Source organism: Tasmannia lanceolata, unplaced genomic scaffold (assembly GCF_043159265.1).
Source record: "Tasmannia lanceolata isolate RefF3 unplaced genomic scaffold, GAP_Taslan_0.1 ptg000008l, whole genome shotgun sequence".
Lineage (NCBI taxonomy): Eukaryota > Viridiplantae > Streptophyta > Magnoliopsida > Canellales > Winteraceae > Tasmannia > Tasmannia lanceolata.
The window spans coordinates 1949935-1976495 of NW_027518685.1; the positions used below are offsets into that span (position 1 = coordinate 1949935).

General features: G+C 39.6%; 2 protein-coding genes across 2 annotated transcripts; one reads left to right on the top strand and one right to left on the bottom strand.

The window, feature by feature from the left end:
• The first annotated feature begins 11224 nt into the window (after positions 1 to 11224).
• On the top strand, positions 11225 to 13139 carry LOC143882530 (putative cyclin-D6-1). Its single transcript, XM_077386010.1, has 6 exons — positions 11225 to 11587; positions 11666 to 11752; positions 11880 to 11975; positions 12066 to 12267; positions 12352 to 12482; positions 12730 to 13139. Exons 1-6 carry the CDS (start codon positions 11408 to 11410, stop codon positions 12898 to 12900), a joined length of 867 nt encoding a protein of 288 aa, XP_077242125.1. The 5' UTR covers positions 11225 to 11407; the 3' UTR covers positions 12901 to 13139.
• A 7618-nt stretch (positions 13140 to 20757) lies between these two features.
• LOC143882531 (protein SIEVE ELEMENT OCCLUSION B-like) lies at positions 20758 to 26020 on the bottom strand. The gene is made up of 6 exons (XM_077386011.1): positions 25700 to 26020; positions 23602 to 23706; positions 23080 to 23501; positions 22897 to 22994; positions 22665 to 22801; positions 20758 to 21423 (listed from the first exon to the last, which is right to left on the bottom strand). Exons 1-6 carry the CDS (start codon positions 25856 to 25858, stop codon positions 20773 to 20775), a joined length of 1572 nt encoding a protein of 523 aa, XP_077242126.1. The 5' UTR covers positions 25859 to 26020; the 3' UTR covers positions 20758 to 20772.
• Between the last annotated feature and the right edge of the window lie 541 nt (positions 26021 to 26561).

A 26561-nucleotide genomic window follows, 5' to 3' on the forward strand; every position in this document is an offset into this window, starting at 1 on the left:
TAGCATATGTGACAAGTTGATCAGTTAGTGCCTATTATCAAAACATGCCTGTGCCTATGTCAAAAAATAGTAACTATAATTCTCAATGTTTGATAGTCATTTATGAGGTGCTTAGTTAAAAATATATAATTTCTAAGTTTAAGATAATGCTATTACACCATTCAAAAAAACAAAAAAAAAGACAATGTTATTACAATACAAAAGATCCACGAGGATTAAAATTGCCTTTCCATCTCCTCTGAAAGAAAAATTTAGAAAGATGTTTTCTTGGAGAAAACTCCCCCCGAAATTCCTAATTCCAATTCGAAACCTTTTCCATTTCAAAATACAATTCCCAAAAACTAAACTCTAAAAGAGAGAAGCAGCCTTATATATATATGAGAAACCGGTTTCTACACACATGTGTAGACAAGTTATCTACACACTAGATTAAAATACAGTGGAGGGTATATTGTTTGGGTGATCCAAACCATTCATTTGATTGGCCCTCACATAGATAGGGTGTCCATAAAAAAATCAGCTCCATAGGATCATTCCAACCCTACGATTTGTGGAGGTAAAATGGACGTGTATAATCCTTAACAAATTTGTCCATTTTTTGCCTCCACGGTTCGAGGGGTTAGGATGATCCTATGGAGCTGATTTTTTGTGGACACCATATCTATGCGAGGGCCAATCAAATGAATGGTTTGGATCACCCAAACAATGTGGACCTCCACTTTATTTTAAGCCAGTGTGTAGATAACTTATCTACACATGTGTGTAGAAACCGTATATATGTGTGTGTGTGTGTGTGTGTGGACGAGAAAAGAGAAGGTACTCCTTAGAGTAGATAACTTATCTACTCCCTACCTTAAAATAACAGTTGGAGCCACATTTTTTGGGTGATCCAAAGCATTCATTTGATGGGCCTTCACATAGATAGGGTGTGCCCAAAAAATCAGCTCGATAGGATCATCATAACCCTATGAAGTGTGGATGCAAAAAATGGATAGATTTGTGCCCATACACGTCCAGTTTTGCCTCCACAGTTTATAAGGTTAGGATGATCCTATCGAGCTGATTTTTTTGCCACACCCTATCTATGTGAGGGCCCATCAAATGAATGCTTTGGATCACCCAAACAATATGGCCCCAACTGTTATTCTAAGGAAGGGAGTAGATAAGTTATCTACTCCAGGGAGTACCTTCTCTTTTCTTGACCCATTATAAGACAAATTCCTAAATGGTCCTAATTAAACCCAAAAGACTAAAAAAAAATATGAAAGAACAAAATATCTGAACTACCCTATATGATTAGAGAAGGAAATACGCATTAATCCTATATTACTAAGCCATCAAGGCTGATGTGATAAATCCCAGGGGATGCTCTTGCATCACATAACTACTCTATGTAGGCTATCGATCGATAGTTAGAATTGTCTACCGATAGTATGGTATGATTTGGACTCTCAATTGATAATCTGGGTATGATTTGGGTGTTTCTTGGTGAATGCCAATGGTATTTATGCGTGGAGGAGCACTTGAAAGGCTTACCAAGATGAGTTATTTTGGTGGAGTTTTTGCTATGCTCCATATGGTAAAGAGGACTGAGTTCCAATTATGCTTATTCAAGTTATTTTATGTCTTCAAGCAATTTATGATCTATATATGGGGATGTAAATTTATTTACTCTTATAGCTGATATGGCAAATTCAACCTTTCACCAATAGGAGGGTTGAAGAAAACAATGCTCTGCTATGATCACTGAGGCCCTCTTTGTTTTAGATTATGACAACCGATTATGGAATCCCCAACCTATTATTTGACTGAATATTGCACTAAATTTGAGTCCAATAATCAACTGGGGACTCCACAATCGGTTGTCATAATCTAAAACAAACAGGCCATGAGCTATGAACTCCTAATGTTTCATCAACGTTAATCATGGAAAGGAAAATAAAAAAGACGTGCAAAATTGGCCAGTATACTCTCGGTCACAAAGAATACATGATTTTACAATCCAGGATTGTATATGAAATCCTGAATTTTACAAGTTAATTAAAACTTGGATTTTAGAGGAAGTCTAAACTGAAGGGCGCCCTTGCTAAAAAGAGGTGAAAGGGCTCCCCCATTGGCTACACATCACCATCATGTTTGACTTTTCAGCCGTTATTAATGCATGATGGTGATGTGCAACCAATAGGAGAGCCCTTTCACCTCTTTTTTGCAAGTGCTCCCTTCAGTCTAGAATTCCTCTGGATTTTATTCTCTAAAACATCGATCATACATTTTAAAAGAAAATAGTAGGGTAAGATGTATTTCAATTTTTTTCCCTGTATCCAAACTCAAGGTGGCAACTAGGCCGTGCCGGCCCACGGCACACCCCGGCACAGCACGCCATGGGCCGTGCCGGCACGACATGATTGCTACAGTGACATGGGCTATGTCGGCACGGCACGAAGACGTGGGCCATGCCATGCTGAGGGTTTAGGCACGCTACACGAACGGGCACGGCACGAGAAGCAGCACGGCAAGACACACCCGGCACGACAAAAATCAGTGTAAAAGAGAGTTTATGTGGCTGTTTTCTCATGCAGGCACGGCACGACACGTGTCGTGCCTAACCTCTTGCTTATTCATGCCGTGCCGTGCCTGGCCCGCGGGCCGTGTGGGCCATTAATTTTCGTGCCATGCCCGTTTGCCATCTTGAATCCAAACGGCCTAGACTCGAGGAAGACCCAAAATATAAAAAGACTTCGGGTATAAGACCAGCAATAGAATGCATAGAAAATTGAATCAGAGACAATGACCTAGGGAAAATATCATATCTAAGGTTGCTAAAATTTAGGGTAAGTTTATCTACCAAAAAAAAAAAAATTTAGTGTAAGACATATTTTTTATTTTTCTTCTGCTTGGGACTTTGGTGGAGTGGCATGGAAATGGCCGCATATGTCAAAAGCCCCTTAATTTATTAAGGGTGAAATAGCGCCCTTTGGGACAAGAACAGGGAGTGCCTAACTGCCTACTGTGAATCATGCGCACCTTTGGCGTTGGATTTAGCGGTTTTGCCTTTAAATTAGCCTCTAAATTTAGCGGTTCTTACCTGAGCCCAATTCAATGTGTGCCCGGGGACCACTAACATAGAAAAATAAGAGACTCGCTCTATCTCCCACGATGTCAGGGACAAATTTTCTAAATTCCCAAGCTGCTCATGATTTGGAACCAAAATAAAAATAGAGGTAACTATATATTGAACTTGACAAACGTGCATTTAAACTCAAATGAAGTACCAAATTGTATGCACCATTGAAGATTATGTAGCTCCGCACGATGATCTATGCTTCACATTCAATGCCCGTGCTTCAAGGTGGCAAACGGGCCGTGCCGGCCCGCGGCCCGGCAAGGCACGTCACAACACATATAGCTACAGTGATGCGTGCCGTGCCGGGCTTGGTTGGGCGGCACGGCACGGCACGGCCCGCGAGACCGGTTCCCCTTTATAAAAATGAATTTTTTTTAAATAAAAAACCCGAAAATACCCCCCAAAAGTTGTTTCAAACGGTTAGTTTGGGGGGCATTTTCGTCCAAAACATATATTTTCAAAAAAAAAAAAAAAAAAAACACGAGCCGACATGGCACGTTTGCCACCTTGACCCATGCTTATAGATGGGCCACATCACATGTAGATGGGCCATGGGTCATCCACATAGATCAAATGATCTGGGGGCATCATGATGATGCTGGAATCTCGATCTGTGATCGTGCGGTGGGTAGAGAGCCTCCGTCCAGTATCTACAATCACAGACAAACGAGGTCAGGGGGTCCGGGGTAGGTCTCGGACGACCACTTTGACACCGAAGTCAGATTCCAACTCAATTGTATAAATAAACAGCAGGATTAATGAAGGAAATGGCTAGGTTACCGGAATCAAACATGGGCTTTTTCTGTTACTCGGGTGGTCAATTTAAACATGAGACCCGAGGCGAGGAGGGAGTGGGCGTCCAGCACCTTTTTTCTCACTCTCCTCTGGGAAGATGGCCTTAATGGGTGATTAAAGCTTGCCTTTAATGACGCATCTTTGTGGCCTTTAATGGTGTTTTCTTTGTCCGGTTGGGTCCTTTTCTTTTCGAGCGAGATCCCCCCTCTCTTGTGAAGCCTTGTAACATATTTATCATTTTCCTCTGCATGCAATTCCCCTTTATTGTGTACCACGTGGACTCTTTTAATCATTGGAGAAAATGCCTTCTTTCTTTAGATTGGGCTGTGCTCTGGCCGTAGGAGATTAGTGGCGTGCATGGCTTGCCATTCTTGCGTAATATTTTCAATAATCGTGATAATGAGTAATTATGGCCGAAATTTTGGTAATAAGAAAATGACACGTGGGAGATCCTGCAGTCATGCCGTGTTTAACACCCATTATGATGACAGGCGATCATGACTAAGATCTTGGTGACATGGAAATAACACGTGGCGAGATACTGGAGTCATGTCGTATTTAACATCCATCACATCAAATGTATAGTAACGCAAATTGGTGTATAATTGACCTTTGATGAAGTTCTTCATCTTCAAGCTATCATACGATATTCAATTTTTTCGAGGTACGGAAATAATAAAAAGTGATTACTTTAGATAAAAATAAGCAAGGTTAAGGCCATGTTTGGCTACCATGAATTTTTGTTTCCTGGAATATTAGCTCACCCAATGGTGTGGGTAAGAAACTCCACTGAAAATATAAGTGATTTTTTCCTTGTTTTTAACACTTATCACCCTCTACTCACTCTTGCCCTCTCAATTCTCTACTCCTGTCATCCGCTCTACGCTCTCTCATCATTTGATAAACTAATTTATGGTGGAAAAAAATTCATGGTTCCCAACGATGGCCTAAAGATAACGTCCAAATGTAATTAAACGGTGAAAGGATATTTTCGTCAGTCAGAAGAAAGGTAGAACCGTTAATAGTCAACGGAATGTGGGCTTATGATGCTTGGACGTAGAAATTATGGTTATTATTTTGGAAAAGGAGGAAGAAAAAGAGTCAGACAACTACTACATAGGGTCTCAAGAGTCAAAGAGTCAAGTGTCAAGACGCAAGTCACGCAAATCGACACTCTCCAGCTTGGATAAAGTACCTCTATATATCTTTGGGAGATGATAAATTCGCATCCCCTGTAGGATAATTCACACCACCTGTTGGATAATGCTAAAACCATACGGGTGGGCCCAGGGATTGGATTTGGATTTTCATGCACATCTCATGTTAAGCCTTCTAATAATTAACCACCTTAACGATTTGGCGCCGTAATTAATGTGACTTACGGTAAAAGATGGGTACAAATATCACCGAGATATTGATGAAGAAAAGATATAGGACGATGATAAATTCACACCCCTATAGGATAATTCACACCCCTTAACTTGAATTATGTGTAGGGCTGGCAATTTCACCCGGAAAGCGGGGATCCGCCCCGCCCCGCCCGCCCCTCTTGGGGAGGGGATTCCCTGATTTGAGTGGGGAAGGGGAAGGGGAAGGGGATGGAGTTTGCCCTGCCCAGCCCCGCCCCGCATTAATGCCATTTTTTTCTTGTATTTTTTAAGTGTTTTTTTTTTTTTTTTTGAAAAAACTACTACAAACCGCTTGGATCAAAACATATCTCCAAGATTCCCCAAAATTTTCATAATTTCTATTAGTACAGTTTTGTCGCTGAAATAGCTTTTCATTGTCCCTCATTATATTAGTATATTACCCTTAGAAATCCCTAAAATCTCTCCATCGAACCATCACTGTAAGGCAACATTAAATTCTTTGAAAATCTCCCTCCCCCAAATAAAGGCAACATCTCTCTGATGAGTGATGAGATTTTATATGGTGTGCGCTCGTATAGTTCATTATTTTTCAAAAAGTAATGTATGGGCTACACCATAGGATGATTCAAACCGTCCATTTGATAGGCTACAATTTAAAAGTACTTTACAGGCCACACCATAGATCATCCAAACCGTCCATTTGATGGGCAACAACGTAAATAGATTGCCGCCCAAAAATCATTTCCATAGGATGATTGCAATCCTCCGATCTATAGAAGGTACCATAATATGCAATTCCTCTATAGATCAGAGGGTTGGGATTATCCTATGGAAATGATTTTTGGGCCACAACCTATTTACGTTGTGGCCCATCAAATGGACAGTTTGGATTATCCTACAATGTGCCCATCAAGTGGAAGGTTTGGATCATCCTATGCCTATGGTAGTATGGTGTGCCCATCAAATGGACGGTTTGGATCTTCCTATGGTGTGGCACGTACAATACTTTTTGGCAAGTGGGATTGGGAATTAGGGATCTGCTAGGGACTATTGATCAATTAAATGAATCTGAGAGCAACCACCTTTGTCCCCATGTTAATAAAATGAATAAGACAAAATCTTAGCCTATGTGGGTTGTGTGGCTACTCTCACATTCAACAGCCAAGCCGCAACATGCCTGAAGTGATTGTCCCTAGCAAATCTTTAGTTTTAAACCTAACATTTAACAAAGTAAAGTGATTGTCCCTGAAGGATGCGGGGCGGGGAAGGGGAGGGGATGGGGATTAGATATTCCCCATGGGGAGGGGGATTCCCCACCATCCCCACAGTGGGGAGGGGAAGCGGAGGGGGAAAATTCCCCGCAAAGGGGAAGGAGTAGGGGACCCCAACATCCGGCCCCGACCCGCCCCGTTGCCAGCCCTAATTATGTGCCCAATTTTAACACGTTTACAAGGGTGCGAATTATCGTACACGGGTGTGAATTTATCATCTCCCTAACCAAGGCTCTTCTTTATGATATAAAGCCCATTTGTATTTATGCGGCAAACTCAATTACCATATCAATGGCTTGGAAAATGAGTAATTAAAAAGAGGACGACTATGCAGCCACTATTCTAGGGATAAGATCGATTCTCGAGACCTAAACAGGGACATGTATGTTCAATCTTGAGGCAACCCGCATGGTATTGGTCCCATGCTGAATGGACATCGCATGCTTAAAATAACGGGGCTACAAAAACCAACATTTAGATCATTTCCGTTTTGGATTTTTCAGTCCAAAACTGATTATTGGGCTCAAAATTGAGTTTTGGCAATTAATTCTCAAAATCCTAAATTAAGAATGCCTTAGCTCTTGGTAGCGGAACCCTAAATGAGGCTTATGGATCAAGGACTCAGGGACATCCAATTGAAGTATTCTCGAAGGAAAGTTGGCTACATTTGTACACCAGTACTTAGACCAAAGGATTTGATCACATAGACATAACACCGGTGGGCTCATTAAGTGTGCCAAGAATTCCATTTAGAAGCTCTAGTCTGATTGAAGGATTTCACTTGGGGAAAAAGGATATGGAAGTGTCACATTCAATTTGCATATGACACTTCATTTTTAGCAAGGCCGACCAGGATAAAATTTTAAAGCTCAAATCTGTGTTGAGGTGTTATGAAGTGGTTACAGGGCAAAGATATAATTTCAAAAAATTAAAACTGTTCGGAATCCATTTGAAACAGTCAGAGAAAGATAGATTGGCAATTTTCTTGGATGCTCGCCTAAAGAATTCCCTACCACTTATCTAGGACTCTCAATATGGAAACGAAATTTGGTATCTCTCAAGGGCAAGATTACCATAATTAAAGCAGTGCTAGCTAATATCCCAATTTAATAATATTTCCCTCTTTAGATGTTCAATCGGTGTAATGTGAAGAATTGAGCAGATTCAAATGAATTTTTTTGGGGAAAGAGTAGATTACAAGAAGAAGATGCGTCAAGTCAGTTGGAAGGAAGTCCGCAAACCCATCAAAAGTGATGGGATTGGAATTTGCCATCTAAAAGATGTCAATATACGACTCCTTGGTAAATGATTATGGTGGAGGTATGGCGAGGAAAGGTCTCACCTTTGGACAAAAGTACGCAATAGATATAAAGTATGGTTCAAAAGTTGTTAAGAGGACATCGGATGATAAATATAGACCTAACAGCTCTCACAATTTGGAGAGATATCTTGAGGCAAGATTTTAAATTTTAAGAATGTAAGAGATTCAAAGTATGTAATGGTGACAAAGTGATGCTCTCGCATGATAAACGGTGCACTCAAGAGCCTCTTATGGTATAATTTCCGGACCTCTTTAGAGCGGCTGAAAAATGGAGAAGCATTAGTTTAGGATTGCTTTGTTAGAGAGGGAGCAAGGATTTCATGGATCATTGAATTCAGGAGAATTTTTTTGAAAGAGAAGTGGACAGGGTAGCCTCTCTTATACATTTGGTAGAGTTATTATAATTGGAAGCATAGAGGTAACAAAAGGGTTTGGATCCTAAACGCCTCTGGTGGGTTCTCAGTCAAATCATTTTACCTCTATCTTGCCTCATCCTCCTCTCCCTTGCATCTTTCTAAAGTTTGGTTCATTCCAGCCCCTCCTAGAGTACAAGGTTTCGGATGGACGGCTTGTCGGTATAGGGCACATGCTACAGACCTTCTCTCCGAATACCATATGCTCATAGTCGATCATTGTACCCTTTGCATGAGGGTAGGAGGAAAGCTAGTGGACCATTTGTTTATTCGTTACAGGTATGCTAGAGAAGTATGGGCCAGAATTCTGGATTTGTTCGAGATTGAGTGAGTTTTCCCTGCTCATATATTGAATCTCCTCAACAGTTGGTTTTTTGTACCATAGCCTAGCAAGGGAAGGATCTTGTGGAAGCTTGTTCTGTTGGCCTTTATATGCATCATCTAGAAAGAGAGAAATGCCCGCACGTTCAAGAATGTTGTCAGAAGTGCATCAGTTTCTTATGCAAAGATTCTCTCTTTGGTCATTTCTTGGGCTAAAGTTATTCCTAATTTCAGCTTATACTCGGCTACTGACATCAGATGATGCTGGAAGGAGATTTACGATGGTATGAAATATAAGGAGGTAGTCACACCGAGGTGAAGCCATCCTTGATCTTGGAATGTTAAAACTTAATTTCAACGGTTCCAATTTGGGTAGCCTGGATCGGCGTGTATCGGAGGTATCCTTACTCCTTAGAGACGGTAGCGGCTCAACCAAGTGGGCCTTCTCTGGGTCGATCGGTATTAAGGATTCTAACGAGGCAGAAATTAAGGCGGTTCTTCGGGATATTAGATTGGTGGCATGTAAAAACTTGGACAACCTCATTGTGGAAGGCGACTCCCTCAATGTTATTAGATTGTTGGATGGGAGATCCCCCATCCCCTGGACGTTTTCAAACTTGACTGAAATCTCCTTAACACCATCTCTAGGATTTCCTATGTCTAAAAGATGGATATTTTATAAAGTTTATAAAACAAGAAACTTTCTACTTTTTCAATCTCCATCTTCCATCAACTAAATCTAAGATTTAAAACCATCTCATCTTAATCCCAAAACTTGGCTAAAAGCTCTCTGACACCATCTCCAGGGTCTCTTATGTTTAAAGATGGATGTTTTAGAGTTTCTAAAATAAGAAACATTTTATTTTTTAATTCAATATCCTCTATCAACTAAATCTAAGATTCAATACCATCTCATCCTCTTCTACAAACTTGGCTAAAAGCTTCTTTACACCACATCTAGGGTTTTCTATGTCTAAATGATGGATGTTTTAAAAAGTTTCTAAAATAAGAAACTTTGTAATTTTCCAATCTCCATCCTTCATCAACTAAATCTATGATTCAATACCATCTAATCCTCATCTTAAAACTTATCTAAAAGCACTTCGACACCATATCTAGGGTTTACAAAAAGTAAAAGACTGATATTTATAAAGTTTCTAAAATAGGAAACTTTTTATTTCTTCACTCTCTATCCTTCAGCAACTAAATCTAAGATTCAATATCCTCTCATCCTAATCTTAAGACTTGGCAAAAAACTCCTTGACAAGGTCACTCGGTCCAATTTCTACATGTCAAGAGATCAGTGAATGGAGAGGCAGATCAGTTTGCCCGGGCAGGGAAGTGATATATCCGCCCCTTTTGATTACTTGGGACACCTAGCAGCAGTGAATCAATGACTGCAGAGGGGCTGATGTACTTCATGTTAGAAGAATTTAATGGGGCTGATTGCCACGTACACTGGTGCTGGGTGTCCAAAGTAATCAAAAGGGGTGGATATATCACTTCCCAATACTTATTGGGTCCTTCTTTTGTAGTTTTATTGTGCTCCTATGGGTTTCCTAATCTTCTACAAGATCAACGGCCTTGATTTCATAATTTACTTGCAAATCGACCGAATTTTTTTTTATTGATCCTAAAGCTAACTTTCTCCATGGTCGTTCTTTTTGAAATATTTGCTTCCAGAAATAACTGTTTAAATTTTATGAAAAAAAAAATTGATTTTTCACTTAGTTCCGTTCCTTTCCACGTAAAATTTTGTTTTACGTTGAAACAACGGGGCATTTCAGATAAAATTATTGATCTCCCCCGGACGACCGTCACCAAAGAATTTGCTGGTACACATAATACCCAGGGCTGCAACTCGGGTCGGGCAGGTCGGGTTTTGGAGAACCCAACCCTACCCCAGAAATATCTCGGGTCGGATGGGGTTTTTTTTCGGAAAACCCACAATTCCCAAACCCGGCCCTCCCATGATCAATCTCGGGTCAGGCTTTTTCACGTTGACGCAATTATTTAAGGAAAATTCTTGTTTGGCAAGGCAACTCAACTCATAGAAGCAGAAATTACACTCACATTACACTTGAATCAAACAATGATGTAATTACACTCACATTACACTTGAATCAAACAATGCTGTAATCAAACAATGTTGTAATTACAATCAAACAATGCTAAATCAAACACTTGAATCAACTCAACTCATAGAAGCAGAAATTACACTCACAACAGTGGATGCGTGGGTTTTCACTTTTAACTTTTAACTAACAATAGAAAAAAATGTACATACTATAACTTATGTAACTCGGGTCGGGTCAGGTCGGGCCCCTTTAAACCCGGCTCGACCCGAGATTCATGCGGGCTTTTAAATGCTCAATCCGGCTCGACCCGAAACCCATGAAACCTGAACCCAACCAAGGCTATTTTCGGGTGGTCGGGTAAAGCCCGGCTCGAGTTACAGCCCTAAATTAATACCCATTGACAAGACATGAATAATAAATTGCTCCTTCCCAACATAGCAAGGGCGATTTCGGAATTTCAGTTTTAAAGCGACGGCAGATTACCACCTAAAACCTGACCCATTTCAAAGACTATTATTTGATTTCCTCCCCCTTAAAAGAAAAAGAAAAGATAAAAAAAGACTGAAGAGATGGAGAGAGAAAGGAGACAGTGATGAAAACACTATAGATAAGAGAGGTGTGAAGTTGAAGTTTTCTTGTAAGTAGAATAAACAGAGACCTCATATTTCCCCAATGGCTTTCTTCTGTAGCTGAATTCGAGATAAAAAGTGAGAAATGGAGGATTTCGATCTCGAAAATCCATTGACAAGCTTCCATGACAACCAATCCGAAACTGTTTCATCGCTTTTCTCTACCGAGTCAGATCATATGCCTCTTGAGAGCACTTGTGAGAGCTTCAAAACCAAAGATTTCAACGTCTCTGTTCGCCATGAATCGATCTCGTTGATCCGAAAGGTAAAACGAAAATCTACGTGAACAGTCACTAGCTCTTCTTTATATTTTCTTTTTTCTGAAGTATTTTTAGCTCGTCAGGCGCAGTTCTCCTGCGAAATCGATCCGTTTACAGCTTATCTCGCCGTTAATTACCTCGATCGGTTCATATCCAGACAAGAAATGCCGGTAAAAGGCTCAAGATCAGATTTCTACTTTTGTTTTCGAGATTAAATTTGCATCTCATGATCGTTTATTCATTTCTACTTGTTTTCGCTTTGAACATATGACGATCTAATCGATTTTGATATTCCAGCAAGGAAAGGCGTGGATCTTGAAGCTTATTTCTCTCACCTGTCTTTCTCTAGCGGCAAAGATGAAGAAAACTTTGTTTTGTTTGACCGATTTTCAGGTATTGTATGCAGAAGCCTTATTATTCTCTGACAGCATCCACATTAATAAGGAGTTTAATTCGATTCTTTTTTTATTCGTTTTGGAACAGAGTGAAGAAGGATTCATATTCGATAGTCAGACTATCCGACGAATGGAGCTTGTGATTCTCGGAGCGTTAAAATGGCGTATGCGCTCTGTAACTCCATTCGCTTTTGTCTGTTTCTTCCTTTCCTTTTTTGAAGTCAACGATCCGCCATTAAAACGAGTTCTCAAAGCTAGAGCTACAGAGATTATTCTCAAAGCTCAAAACGGTAAGAAGCGTGAAATCGCCATTTGATTTATTTTCGCTACTCCTAAAATAGATCAGATTGCGCTAATCTTCCTTTTTAGTGCAGAAATCAAGCTTCTACAGTACAAACCGTCGCTAATTGGAGCATCAGCGCTACTTTCAGCCTGTCACGAGCTTTTACCCCTGCAATATCCTTGTTTTCAGAAAGCAATTTCATCGTGTATATACTTAGATAAAGTAAGAGCAAAAAAAGAGAGGCAGAGAGCATTTATAGATTTCTTTTGTTTTAATAAATGGCGTGGCCTCTCTTTATTCTCTGTGAGATGGGTTGTTCAAGGCTCTTGTAATTCTCAAAAGCTTTTAAAGAGCCAATCAGAAGTATGGAAAATAAAGAGAGAAGCTGTGTGAATTAAAGCTGGAAGTGCAATATTATCTCCTCTTTATTTTATTTTTCCTTTTTTGACATTATCTTATCTGTTGGCAGGAGAAGCTGTTGGATTGCTACAATCTGATTCAAGATGTGGTGATCGAAGGCTACGATTCGATGTTTGATATAGTGTCAAGCTCAGACACACCTGTCAATGTCCTTGACCACCATTGTACGAGCTCGGAAAGCGAGAAAACAAGCCCTAGGAGGGGTCGGAGACGGAAGTGAAGATAAGCCATTTCTGCAACGAAACGTTTCGTCTATCGCAGTTTCAGCAGTGCTGAACGATGAAACGGAAAGAAAGAAGATATAAAACTAGCCTCTTTTTTAATTTTCTCGTTTTTTTTGGTGGGACCTATCGAGAAGACTATAGAAAAGCTTTGGTAATGACGGAGTTGAAAATTTCTATTCCTGTTTGGTGACGAGTTTTTTTTTTTCAGGAATAAAACAAATAAATTCTGTTGTAATGTTTTGTGAGTTTCCAGTCAAAGCGGTTTGAAATCGGAAAAATCGGTTGTAGAACAGTTGAAGAGAACCGATACGTAACATTCGCGAAGATCGGAATCCTTTTCGTCTTTCGTCGAATTAAAATCAGAGTTGTTAAAGTCACTTAAATCCGTTAGGCGTGGGGTGAGATCTCTATTCTCTAGGAAGATTAAACAAAAGTATGGAAATCACTTCGAATAATTAAACGTCGCTATTGAAATTCTCTATTACAAAACCAGCTTTCAAAATCTATTACAATTACTAAAAAGCTGTCTATTAAAAAAGGAAAAGAAAAGAAGAGTTCGTGTCATTATCAAAACATGGTAGTGCAAATATCAGTAGGCTAAAGTGATTATCAACCATCTATCGAAGGATTTCCCATCTACGTACGTACGTGTTTGTTACTTACAAAAAGGATACCAAAGCGAAAAATAATAATAAACGAGGCCACACCACATCTTAGAAGTAAAAACTTTGGAGTTTAATTACCAAACTATCCTTATTAATTAAATGCCATCTCCACGAAAGTTTTTGTCGCCCTTGCACGTGACAAATGCTGATCTGGTCTCTCGGGCTACAGTTTGTCATGTGGCTGCAGGGAGTTGCTAGGTTTTACTTGTTAATATACAAACGAAATGGGGATATTCTCGTCATTTTCGTATTCCACACGTCTTGTATTAACAGTCTTATCATCAGAAGATGTGGTACTTTGAATTGTTCGTACATGAATAATTACAGTGAGTTGTACAATATAAAGGCATTAGAAGTTGTGAAGCAAATTTCGCACATACCGAAACAATATAGCCATCTCCACAGAAGATGAAGATGTGTAGGCATTGGGCAATGAAAGACAGAGGTTATGTTGCTGACACTGACACCACTTTTCTAAAGTCTTATGGAGTTGAAATTCAAAAGCCTCTATATTAGTACACTAAAAATTCACAATTTGCTTTGTCTTGAGTGATAAATCGACTCCCTAAATGGATAAATCGACTCCCTAAATGGATAAATCGACTCCCCATGTGTCTTTCTCTCTCCTCTAAAAAATTGTTATCATGCAGAAATTGCTTTTAGAAACTCCGCCTTGACTTTAGACGGAAGCAGGTAGATAAGGTCTATTATAGAGAATCCAGACAGGGAGCTGTATCTTAATTATAATTACATAAATATCCCGGGGAGTGATAAATGGACCCCATGTATCTTAAATGGACCCCCTACTGGGTTAGAGAGAGAAAAAGACACATAGGGGGTCCATTTAAGATATATGAGGGTCGATTTATCACTGCCCAATTATCCCTACCAGTAAAAGTCACTGACTATGGCAATCCGGGGTCATCATATTTGAGTGAATTTTGCAAATAAGATCATGCCATCAATTTCTAACCAAAATACCCATGTGATATTTCTTTCCAGACATAAAAGACCAAAATGTCTTTACATGGTAAAAGACAAGATTACCTAATAAAAATATTGAAGTTTAAATGATTAAATAAAACAAACTTGAACAGCTTAAGCTTAAGCTTTTGGAGTAATTGGTTGTTATACATGGTACCAGAGCTATTCTGGAGTACTGAAGTATAAATGATTAAATAACACAGTCTCTAAGAGCTTAAGCTTTTGGACTCATTGGTTGTTATACAAAAAGATCAAAATACTTAGGGGTGCAACTTGGGTCGGGCTCAACCCAAACCGATAGGTTCAATCCGATTTTGGCTTGGCTTGGGTCGGCCTTCCTCGAGTCGGGTTAGGTCAAGGCTATGAAAACCAAATCCAATTAAATTTCAAGTTGGGTTAGGGTTGAGGACTTAGGCAACCCGACTTGAAGTGAACCCAACCTCCATTCTCTAATTTCATTGTGATTTCTTAGGCCTATTATTATTATTCTTTTTTGCATTTTCAATTTGGGCCTAAGTTAATCCGAACCCAACCTGCATGTAGTGTACAAGGACTAGCCTAGGGAAGAAGACTTTGTGTGTGTGTGTGTGTGTGTGTGTGTGGTGGGGGGGGGGGGGGGGGGGGGGGGGGGGGGGGGGGGCGTGGGGGTGGTGGGTGGGTGTGTGGGTGTGTGGGGTGGGGGCTATATATCACTTCCCTCTTTTGTGTTATTTTACTTCCTCCCTTTTTACCTCTTGTCCGAATCCCCCCTCTCTTCATCTAGAATCAATTTTACAATTTTTTCTAATTTTACTTATAATCCTATCAACATTAAAATCTGAGCTTTTAATCCTATTAGAGTAAAACAGTTTGAAATAAACTCTGAATTTTTATCCAATCAGAATAAAAATATGAGTGTTATTATCTTGTCGGAATAAGACTTCACCAGTGTAAATTCCTATTGGTGTAAAATATCTAAGTTTATCGAGGTGAAAATCTATGACTATTACCCCACCACCCAAAAAATCTATTGAGGTTAAAGAGTAAATTCCTATCGGTATAAATGGGTAAATCGCCATCGGCATCAAAATCAATTAATTTAGAAGCCTGAATGATAAACATAAAAATATATTGGGATTTGCTAGGACCGTCGCAGAAGGCATTTTCGCGAAACGGCTGTTGCATGAGAGAGTAGCCCATGTAGAATGAATTGATTGAATAAGACAAATCTGTGGAAAAGTTAGCCTACGTGGCTGCTGTCTTATGCAACAGCCGGTTCGCGAAAATGCCTTCTGTGGCTGTCCCTAGCAAATCCCAAATAAATTTGTGTAAAGGCTCAAATTACTATTGTTGTAAAAATCTATCAGTGAAAAAGTGTAAATTCCTACTGGCATTTCTATTGTAAACAGGGATTTACTATTTAATACCAAAAGATTTTAACATTAATAGGGTTAAAAACATGGATTATTATGACGTTAAACTCAGATTTTTTTCACCATTACTATTTTATGCAGGTAGGGATTTACATCTACATCGAAATGGATTTTACTCCATTAGGATTAAAAACTTAAAATTTTTTTTGCCAGTAGGATTAAAAACAAAAAAGATAAACAGTGGTGAGCCATTCAGAACATTTTGATCCGTTGATCGTGAGGCATTTCCCGCTTGGAGTGGAGCCAATGCAATGTGGGTCCCCTGATAGTTTCTACGAGATCAACAGTGCTGATTTTATGTACATGTGCCCCGTGCGAGATGGTAGTGTTAAAAAAGTAGTCATAACTCGTAAATACACTGAAGGGGGGTGGTCCGAGGAAGAAAAGGCTTCGAATATATATTCAATGTGCATATGTGGTGTTCTTTCGAGTCATGACAGCTGCCAGTACGTCCTATTGAAGGAGCTTCAAGAAACATTCTTTCGGTCTACCTCACCGGAGAAGTTGCCGGTAATTTGCTTGAATGACACTTGATCTTCCTTTCTGTTGAGATGTCACTTGTGCTTAACAATGTTGATGAACTGAGGAAGGTAAGTCACGGGGGTTGTTGACTCTTATAATTCTACTTATTAGTAGACTGTAGACCCACTTGTTAGCTAAGCCATCTGCAACTTTGTTTCCTTCTCTTAGCAGACGACATAGTAAATGTCATTTTTTTTTGTCATATTGCATGTATTAGTGATGAAATATAGATTAGCCTCATATCAAGATCAGAAAAGCTAGTGTTTTAATCAACACGTACCCTATGATTTTGTTAGTATTTTACATGTCCCATTCAGGGGCGATGCCAGGAATTTTTCACAAGGGGTGCAAAAATTATTTTCTATCTTAGGGATGATCGGAAAGGGGGGCATATTTTTTTTAATAAGGGGTAAGTATAAAAAAATATTAAAAAATAAAGGTATATATTTTTTTCCCAAACAATTAAGGGGGGCAACTGTCCCCCTTCCCTTTCAAGTGCCATCGCCCCTGGTCCCATTGCCTCCCCTCCGGTCCCCACATTGTGGATACGAAGGATTGGAGGTAGACAAAAAATATTCATGAGTAAACAAAGAAATCCTCACCTACAAATTGAAATTGGAATAAAATTACAAATGCCAATTAGTAGTATAATTTTCGAGAATAACCCCTAGCGTCAAAGAAGTAAGACACCATATATTATAATAGATAAAGGGTATTCTTTTCATGCCATAAAAAATGATGGCACGTTTGTAACCATAGCTAACCAAGCTCGGATACAAGAAAAAATCGGTACTCCAAATATTCAAAAAATGCCTCAAGAATTCAGCAAAATTTCGGAAAAGCGCAAGTGTTTTTATGTCTGCACTAATAGCACTATAATGTCTACTTCATTGGTGCTGAATTTCTTAGGATGTTTTAAAACAATTCAGAAGAAATTATCGTATTATTCGTAAAATTCATGTCTGATTTGGAAAAATCAGGTTTAATTCAGAATCTTTGCCATTAATTTAAAAAATATATAAAATTGTATTAATTGTTCAAGATTTTTCAAAGCTACTGATATTGGCACTGCCATCTTTTAATAATTGTACAAACTCAACTTGTTTTTTTCTTTTTTATTGGGCTTAGAAAAGTTTTTAGGAACTGTAATAATAGGAGTGCACCTTGGATTGGGTTAGGTTGTGCTTTTGCTAAAAAATGAATTGGAATCAACCTGAACCCATCCCGACCCGATTTTAAGGTAAAAGCCCAACCCTAATTCCAAAAAATCGACCCGAGTTGCACTCATATGTAATAACCTTTGACAGCTGTTTAAATAATAAAAGACAAGATGAGTTAGTGCAATGATCAAAAGATGGTAGTACCAAATTACCAATATCAGTAGCCTTTTGTAAAACTTAAAATGGACTTTTCAAAAACTTTCAATTACTCTTGAGAACTTTGTAACTATGTTTGTAAGTTGAGGCGTGGCTTTTCTTTTATAGGTTGAGTCATTTAAGGCCTAAAAAGTTCACATGGAGTGCAGAAATGAGCGGCGAAGAAGAAACAATGATACGTAGAGGGCAGGGTAGTTGCATATTTTCAGGACTCTTCTTTTGTATAGTATGCTGCAAATTCCATTAAAGGTAGAGAGGGTGATTGAGGCCGTGGAGTCACGTGGAGTCCAAGAGACAGAGTAAAGTTTTGGGTGGGGTTCACTGCTGAGTAACTCTGCCTCTGTTGCTGCCCCTGCCGTTCTGCTGTTGCCTTGCTGTATGTTGTTTGTATTTCAATTTTTGGTGTGTTTGAACCCTGCATTTCCCGTGTCTACGTCTAGTCGTCTACCCTTATGATTGCAAGCTCCATAGTAGGTGTGTCAATGGATCCACTTCGAATCAAATCCAACTATGTCTCGGTCACAATCCATTCACTCCCCATTCACGCCCTTATGGGTGGGATGGGATTCGGAGTTTCTTTAGATCCTACTTAGTCATGATCCAGTAGATCCTACTTACATTGTACATAGTTAAATTTCTTAGAAGAAGACTAGGGAGAGGGGAAGTGTGAGCCTGGTGGGCTAGGGACGTAGGGTCAATGGTTATAGCTGTGACTTGAAAGAGATGAATGACAAAACACATATATATGACTTTTACTCAAATGAACGGGAAGGGAGTAGTATATAATAAATTCGGAGATAGGACCGTCCCACGGTCATAAAAAAGTGGAAGGGTATTTTCGTAAAGTAGTATAATAAATTCGGAGTTAGGACCGTCCCACGGTCTTTTGTTAGTTGTTTGGATCTGATTGGAAAAAATTTCAGACCCTATAGTAACGATCCTAAGGGTCCGTTTGGATATGTGGATTTTAGAATCTAGGGTTTCTTCAAAATTGTAGCTAAGAGACAACAGAATAAGCGGACCAGCCGTTGATTTTTACTCGTTTTTTTTCCTTCTCGCCCTTCTTTCCGTCAGCAAGAGAGTAGCATATTCTCCCATATTTCCAGGTTTTAGAAATCTCAGGATGCAGGAGAGATTTTTAAAACCTGATTTTCTCACTTAAAATCCAAGAAACGCTGTCAGGACAACATACAACAGCTTGATCATGTACTATCTTTTACACTGTTTTCAAACTAAAAACCTGGATTCTAAAATCCGTCTATCCAAACGGCTCCTAAATGTGTCGATGGATCCTGATAATGTGTCTAGATCTGTTTGTTTAAGTTTGGATTCAGCTGGTCCATCAGACTGCTTGGGTCCCATTGACAGTCCAATGGACCCCACCTTTGGTCTACCATAATAACTATATTTCTTCGTGAATATCTGGCCATACACCAACATCTCTATTATCTCATAAACTATATCATGACACTCTTGTGTGAGGGCTGTCACAGACCGCCCTTCTACTATTATTGCTGTAGTTCTAGAAAATTATAAAATTTTCAATAAAATAGAGATGTTGGTGTCTTTTATAAGGTATTTTGTACCAAAGTTCTGTCTTGGTGTCTTTTCTTGCTTTTAGTGGAGCTATACACCGGCTCATAGGCCGTGGATCTCTCTGCTCCTCATATATTAGAAACCACACTTGTGGATTCCTCATGGTTGCGCTTGTGGATTTCTCCTGTCTGTGACTTGTGCATCTTATTTTTCTCTATATATAACCATTTTGTATAAGAAAGCCCCGTATATCTCATGTGTTCTTGTGGGATTTGTGTTTTGTAGATTGGGACAAATCCCATCCGTTGATGACTTTTGGAACGGTCAACGGCTAGGATTATTTGTGATAAGATAACCTAACTATTTAATGAAAATAAACTATGTGAAAGTGGTTTCTTTTTTAAAAAGTTAACAAAATTTTATTTCCATCAAATAGATAGATACATCAGATACAAAGGGACAAGGTGTCTGCTCCATGCCGATCATGGCATATCTGACAGCAAGAAAATAAAATGAGAACTACATGTGAAACGATTCAATCATCCCCCAATTCCTGCCCAAAGAGAGTGATGACAAAGTCGATCCTTGCAGTTCCGGCCTTGGCGAGTTCATCAGCCTCAGTGTTTGCCGACCTTTCCGGGTGAATAAGCTGAGGATTTAACTCGCGGATTAAATCCCAGATTTCGTCGAGGATGGACGGCAAGTGCCACGGCCCAGAGCACTTGTTCGCTGCCCAAGCAGCAATGACGTTGGATGAATCCCCTTCAATTATGAGCAGTCCTAATTTGTGAGAGGCACACCATTTTAATCCAAACAACAGGCCTCTCGCCTCGGCCTCATTGGCATCACATTCCCCTGCCGGTCCAGAGAAAGACATGATCGAATTGCCCTCCGGATTGCGAAGGATACTGCCGATCTTCTCCCAGTCCCACTCTCCCAATACTCTATATATAGAGTTCCTCCGGCCCTCTGGTTGCACACGAGAACATGATTTGAGTCTCTTTTGTTATCATCATCGAAAGAGAGCGACAAACCAGTTCCCATCATTGAAGTGAGTGGAGCAAGGAGAAAACGTGAGGGAAGAAGGTTTCCAGAGAGGTTTCAAGCATTAAGATCATTATCAATGGCTTTTGGTCGAATGAAATCCAAGGATTTTTAGAGAGGTTTCCAGCATTAAGATCCCTTCTAAATTACAAAACTAATGAAATCCATGGATTTTTTAAAGTTAATTGCCAAAGATCGAAGATGATCATTTCTAAGGCATTAGTCAGTTAACATTGTATTCTGATCGAATTTTTTTCTTTGCTTTCGTGTTGCCTATATCAATTTGTTATGCAATACCATTACATTAAATCACAAATGAAGAAAGTAGTTTATTCTATTGATAATAAAATATTACAACAAGAAGAAGGAACATAGAGAAAAGGAATACTAGGCATCCCCATGGACATATAAGCTAAAACAGGATAAAAGACTAAGTAGCTGAGAGACCCAATGTTCTCACATGTGAAAGGGAGCACCATGCGATGGCAATGCGAATGACTACTACTCGCTACCGCCAAATCTTCCTTCACCTTGTAATCAGTAGTCATAGTGACTTGAGAAAGGTTGGGTTCCAACAAATTTGAGAAAGGACGTGATGACAAACTGCCCCATAGCATCACCAAGGGAAGTGCATTGGTGGAAGCAACATTTCCTTTGTTATCTAGAATGACTAGTATTGGTTTCTTCTGGAAATTCCACGATTCCCTGATGTATCGAACAAATGCCATTTTAAGCATTGTAGGGTGGCCAAACGAATACCAAGGCATCGAAATAGCAAGGCGAGTGAAAGTTGTTTCATGGGCCTCAGTCCACTGAACAGATTGATCCACCATAGGGATCCAAAGAACTTCAAAGGCTTTTCCATACTTATGTTTGATGTTGTTGTATGTGTCAATAAGAACAGAAAATTGTTGTAGGTTGACATCAAAATCTGAGATCAAAAGGGCAACTGAGTGGCCTTTCAGTACTTGCAGGGTTGCCTGTACCAACAAGCACGTAATTGTTAGATCTAAACAAAAGAAATAGTGCCAATAACTCATTTTATCAATCAAGTATCCAAGGAAGGGTAACATGCCATGGTTGATACTTTAATTTTAGCAAAAAATTGATCAGGCTTCTTAATTCTACTATCTCGCACCAGTACAGAGAAGGTAACCAAGCGGCAGACTCTTTATCAAATTTTGGTTCTAAAAATAGATATAACAAAATTTTTATTTTGTGGAATGACCTACTTAGAGAGATTAGGGGTGTGGTCCGTTGTGATACATTGGAAATTGCTAGCTATATGCAGAGGCAATCTTTTGGTCGTTGCTTAACTTTTGGTTTGGATGTTAGGTGGCATGTCCCCCTCTTGTACTTTCATTTTATATTAATAAAATTTAAGGTGCCGACCCGAGTTCCCAGATAAATTCCGGATTAAAAACCCATTTTTCAATCAAAGATCATAAAACGTCATCTAAACGAGCCTTTGATATTCTCTGAGGCTTGAAAATTGGGGATAGTAAATCATGGATTGGGGTAAGCACTACAAAATCCAATTGGGGTAAGCACCACAAATTCAAATGGATTGAGGTAAGCACTACAAAATTCCAATCCAATTTGTCACAAATCTAAAGAGCAAGATAAACCTGAAAAGCAAAAAACAGGTGAAACTTTTGATAATCAGGACTGAGATGCAAAGACGGATGATGAAGAGAGTGAAGAGGACACTGGATCAGAGGACTATTCCGACCCTGACGAGGTTTCCTCATTTGATTCCTCCTCAGAAAAGGAGGAAGATCAAACAAACACAAAAGGTCCCAAAGAATCTTCAAAAAAGAATGTATCTCGGGCGGATGAATGTAATCAGTTCCACCTGATTCGAGTCGAGCATGAGGGGAGTGGTGAAATAGAGACTCCAGAACTTGAGGAATCAAAGGAAGCATGACAGGAAGTCCACAAGAAAATTTGCCCAAAACGCTCACAAAGAGCCTAATATACCTCTTCCATATTAGCTGATTATGTAATTCACAAGTATTGAGCATTTTGATCGCTTAGGCTTAATGTTTATCGCTCATATGTACTTAGCCTTGGTTCTCCCTCTCTCTCATGTTCCGAGTTAAGGCTGGTTTTATGCTTTTATTGTATCATCTTTCTCTTTATCAAATAAATCGGTAGGAGTCAACGCTAAACCCCAGCTTACCCAAAAGAAAAAAAAATCAAATGGGGCAAGATGGAAAACCTTTGAAAGCTTCACAGAATCAACGTTTTTCGAGCTACTCCAAAGAAACATGGTATCTTTTGAGGCATAGAAATTCTCAATTAGCTTCACAATATCTTCATGTTCCTTGTTGATTTCTTGCACAAACGATTCATAGCCTGTAGTCCTCCAAACAGATATGTTAGCCTACCTACACTTCCAAATGAACTTTTAGCAACACAAACAAACCCAAGAGTGTTATACCAAAACTCACCAAATACATCAAGTTGCTTCCTCAGGTAGCTTTGGATTTCAACCACATCCTTGGAGTAAGTAGTGAGTTCTGGAATTTCAGTGGCCAAAGTGGTATCACTGCATCAGAAAATTACCTTTGTGAGGCAAAAATATTAGTAATTTCAATCTAAATCAAGTCCAAAATGATCATCGGTCATCTTACTCGCTACCCATTTCAACCAAGGCCATGTTATAAGAGTAGCAAGCAGCTACAGCCTTGATAATCCGATAAGCAACAAGTGGTATCTGAGCTTGAAATTGGAACTCCACAGAGCATTCTTTAAGTTGGAGGATGCATTTGGTAGATTCCAACATGGATTTCACCAAAAAACTGAGAGCTTGAAAATGTGATCTTAGCATCTCATTAGTTTTGAGAAGGCATGGTCTCTGCTTGAGAAAGCATACCAATTTGGTGAGGGGGTTCTCAACAATGGGTTTTACTGTGAGCCAGAAGTCTCCGTAGCTCATTGCGAACGCGGCCAAAACTAGTACTACCTTTGCTTCCCATGAGTAACTCTCCAGCAACTCAAACAATGCCAATGCGGTAGTGTGAGGATTTGTAAACCTAGAGAACTTGCAAGTTATCTGCCAGTTTATGAAAGTTGTTTCAGCTTTTATGCTCTTAGTTAAAAAATTGAATTGGAAATTACTTGATCACACTGTTCAAATGAATATGTGATTCTACCTCCCAAGAAAGACGATGGATGGTGTGACGAAGGGCTTCCTTCAATTCAAATTTTTCTCCATGGCAAGAGTCAGTTTTATCAGCAAGATTGCTCAGTTCAGAAACCTGCATACAGGTCATCACAACCGCACCCATATTAGTTATATCACTTCAAGAAATACATTAATCGGCGATAGACAAAATCCACCGAAAGAACCAAATATGTCACTACATATATTTTGCAACAGAAGTTAGTCTGTCTCTAGGATTAATGGACATAGCATATATGACGGTTAAACAACCGTCTCCAGTTCTGTCATTTGTAAGTTCCATAGGGGGAAGCACAAAGTAGGTTACTTTTAACTAGGGCTGCAACTCGAGCCGGGTTTTACCCGACCCACATCGACCCGACCCGAAAATAACCTGGGCTGGGTTCAGGTTTCATGGGTTTCGGGTCGAGCCGGGTTGAGCATTCAAAAGCCCGCATGAATCTCGGGTCGAGCCGGGTTTGAAGGAGCCCGAACCGACCCGACCCGAGTTACATAAGTTATAGTATGTACATTTTTTTTCTATTGTTAGTTAAAAGTTAAAAGTGAAAACCCACCCACCCACTGTTATTGTATGTGAGTGTAATTTCTGCTTCTATGAGTTGAGTTGATTCAAGTGTTTAATTCAGCATTGTTTGATTGTAATTACAACATTGTTTGATTACGGCATTGTTTGATTCAAGTGTAATGTGAGTGTAATTACATCATTGTTTGATTTAAGTGTAATGTGAGTGTAATTTCTGCTTCTATGAGTTGAGTTGCCTTGCCAAATAAGAATTTTACTTAAAAAATTGCGTCAACGTGAAAAAACCCGACCCGACCCAACCCAACCCGAGATTTATCATGGGTAGGGCCGGGTTTGAGAATCGTGGGTTTTCTGAAAAAAAACCCGACCCAAGATATTTCTCGGGTAGGGTTGGGTTCTCCAAAACCCGACCCGCCCGACCCGAGTTGCAGCCCTACTTTTAACATGTAAAAATTGTATAGGTTTCGTCATTCGGAGAAACTGTTGTACAAATATTAGGGACTGTAGACCTTTTAAGTACCTTTTATTTTGTAATCTTCACCAACAGTGGAAGCTGTTGGATTGTCTTGGAACGTGACAAACCATGTAAATAACTTATATTCTACTATTGTGTTTCATCACAACATTACTTGTTGATTTACATGTTGGAATTTGTAAGTCAAAATCAATGTTCCCTGGTTTGTGAAAAGTCATTGTAGTGTTCTAGGGTATTAATTATATTTTGAAAATGGAAGTCCTTGTATCTATGTTAAGGCTAGATTCCCCATGAGTCTCTTGGGAATTTCTATGATGTTGCTTAGGTTGACTAAAAGACTCATGGGGGCTACAACGAGGTGTTTAATGTAGTTAGCTATTTTGGGAGTGTTTTGTGTCTTTAGTATGTAATCATTTTGTGTACAGATTGTAAGGTTGGGTAAAGCAAGAGAGAAGAAGTTGTAGAGATTCATAAAGGAGAAGAACACTCAGTTTGTTATAAGTGTTTTGATATATAAAAATTTATATTTTGTTGTTTGTGTTTTTTAGTGGAGCTCTACACGGGTCTTTTGGTCTGTATCTCCCTAACGCCTCTACCTCGCTCTTATGCATTACTACCTCGCTCTTATGCATTACAACAATGCATAATTAATCCATTCAATCTGGGCCAACATTACATAATTAACGCATAATTAAAAGGATTTGCTAGGAACTTTCACACCAAGGCATTTCACGGCTGGCTACTGTATGAGAGAGCAGCCACCTCGGATGAATGAAATGAATAAGACAAAATCTGTTGAAAATTGAGCCTGTGTGGCTGCTCTCTCATGCAACAACGGACTTTCTAGGAAAGTCCCTAGAAAATCCCTTAATTATGAGATTTGCTAGGGACTTTTGCAGAAAGGCATTTGACGGCTGGCCGTTGCATGACAGAGCAGCAACCTCAGATGAATTAATTGAATAAGAAAAAATCTACTGAAAAGTTGTACTTGAGAAGGGGTCATTAACAGATGAGATTTATCCCCACCAATGATGTTGCACCATTATAACCATTTATGTAGCCAATACTCACCATTGTACTTGAGAAGAGGGCATGGTGAAAAATGTCCTCTATTGCACCGACGAGGGGTTTGAGTTCGAACTTGTGATCCTCTGGAGCATGTTTGGTGGTGATTACTCTAACGCTGGCCTCCTCCTCAGAGGAGAGCCGGAAAGAATGGCGATACTCCATGTCTCTTCTAGGCCTACTTTTCTCCAACTAGTTGTAACAGAGATGAGAAAAAAAAAGGGACCAAAATGTACGTACCCGAATTCAGTCACCACTACAATAACAGACCTCGAAATGAATGAGAAAGGAGAGGGCCTGTTTTTTCTTCTCAAGGACATGGAAGCTATTTATAACTTTATCTACGTACATGCTAGCTGTTGAATAAATCTGAGGAACCGCTTATCAATTATTAAAGTAATAGATGCTTGCTTGTATGAGAGGGAGAAGAATAGAAAGGACAGTGCATCTTTCCATATCCAAAGCATGTTACATTCTTTTATAGCAAAGAATCATTCACACAACTCACTGCATTCAGGGCTGGCAACGGGGCGGGGCGGGGCGGGGCCGGATGTTGGGGTTCCTTACTCCTTCCCCCTCTGCGGGAGAAGAATAAATCTGAGGAACCGCTTATCAATTATTAAAGTAATAGATGCTTGCTTGTATGAGAGGGAGAAGAATAGAAAGGACAGTGCATCTTTCCATATCCAAAGCATGTTACATTCTTTTATAGCAAAGAATCATTCACACAACTCACTGCATTCAGGGCTGGCAACGGGGCGGGTCGGGGCCGGATGTTGGGGTTCCTTACTCCTTCCCCCTCTGCAGGGAATTTCCCCCCTCCCCTTCCCCTCCCCACTGCGGGGATGGTGGGAAATCCCCCTCCCCT

Coding starts and splice junctions, on each gene's coding strand:
- LOC143882531 (XM_077386011.1), bottom strand. CDS start 25,858: ATGGAGTATCGCCATTCTTTCCGGCTCTCCTCTGAGGAGGAGGCCAGC. Junction 23,707..25,699: donor CCCTCTTCTCAAGTACAATG/GTGAGTATTGGC, acceptor ACCTGTATGCAG/GTTTCTGAACTGAGCAATCT. Junction 21,424..22,664: donor ATTCTGTGAAGCTTTCAAAG/GTTTTCCATCTT, acceptor TTGTTGGTACAG/GCAACCCTGCAAGTACTGAA.
- LOC143882530 (XM_077386010.1), top strand. CDS start 11,408: ATGGAGGATTTCGATCTCGAAAATCCATTGACAAGCTTCCATGACAAC. Junction 11,976..12,065: donor TTTGTTTGACCGATTTTCAG/GTATTGTATGCA, acceptor GTTTTGGAACAG/AGTGAAGAAGGATTCATATT. Junction 12,483..12,729: donor CGTGTATATACTTAGATAAA/GTAAGAGCAAAA, acceptor ATCTGTTGGCAG/GAGAAGCTGTTGGATTGCTA.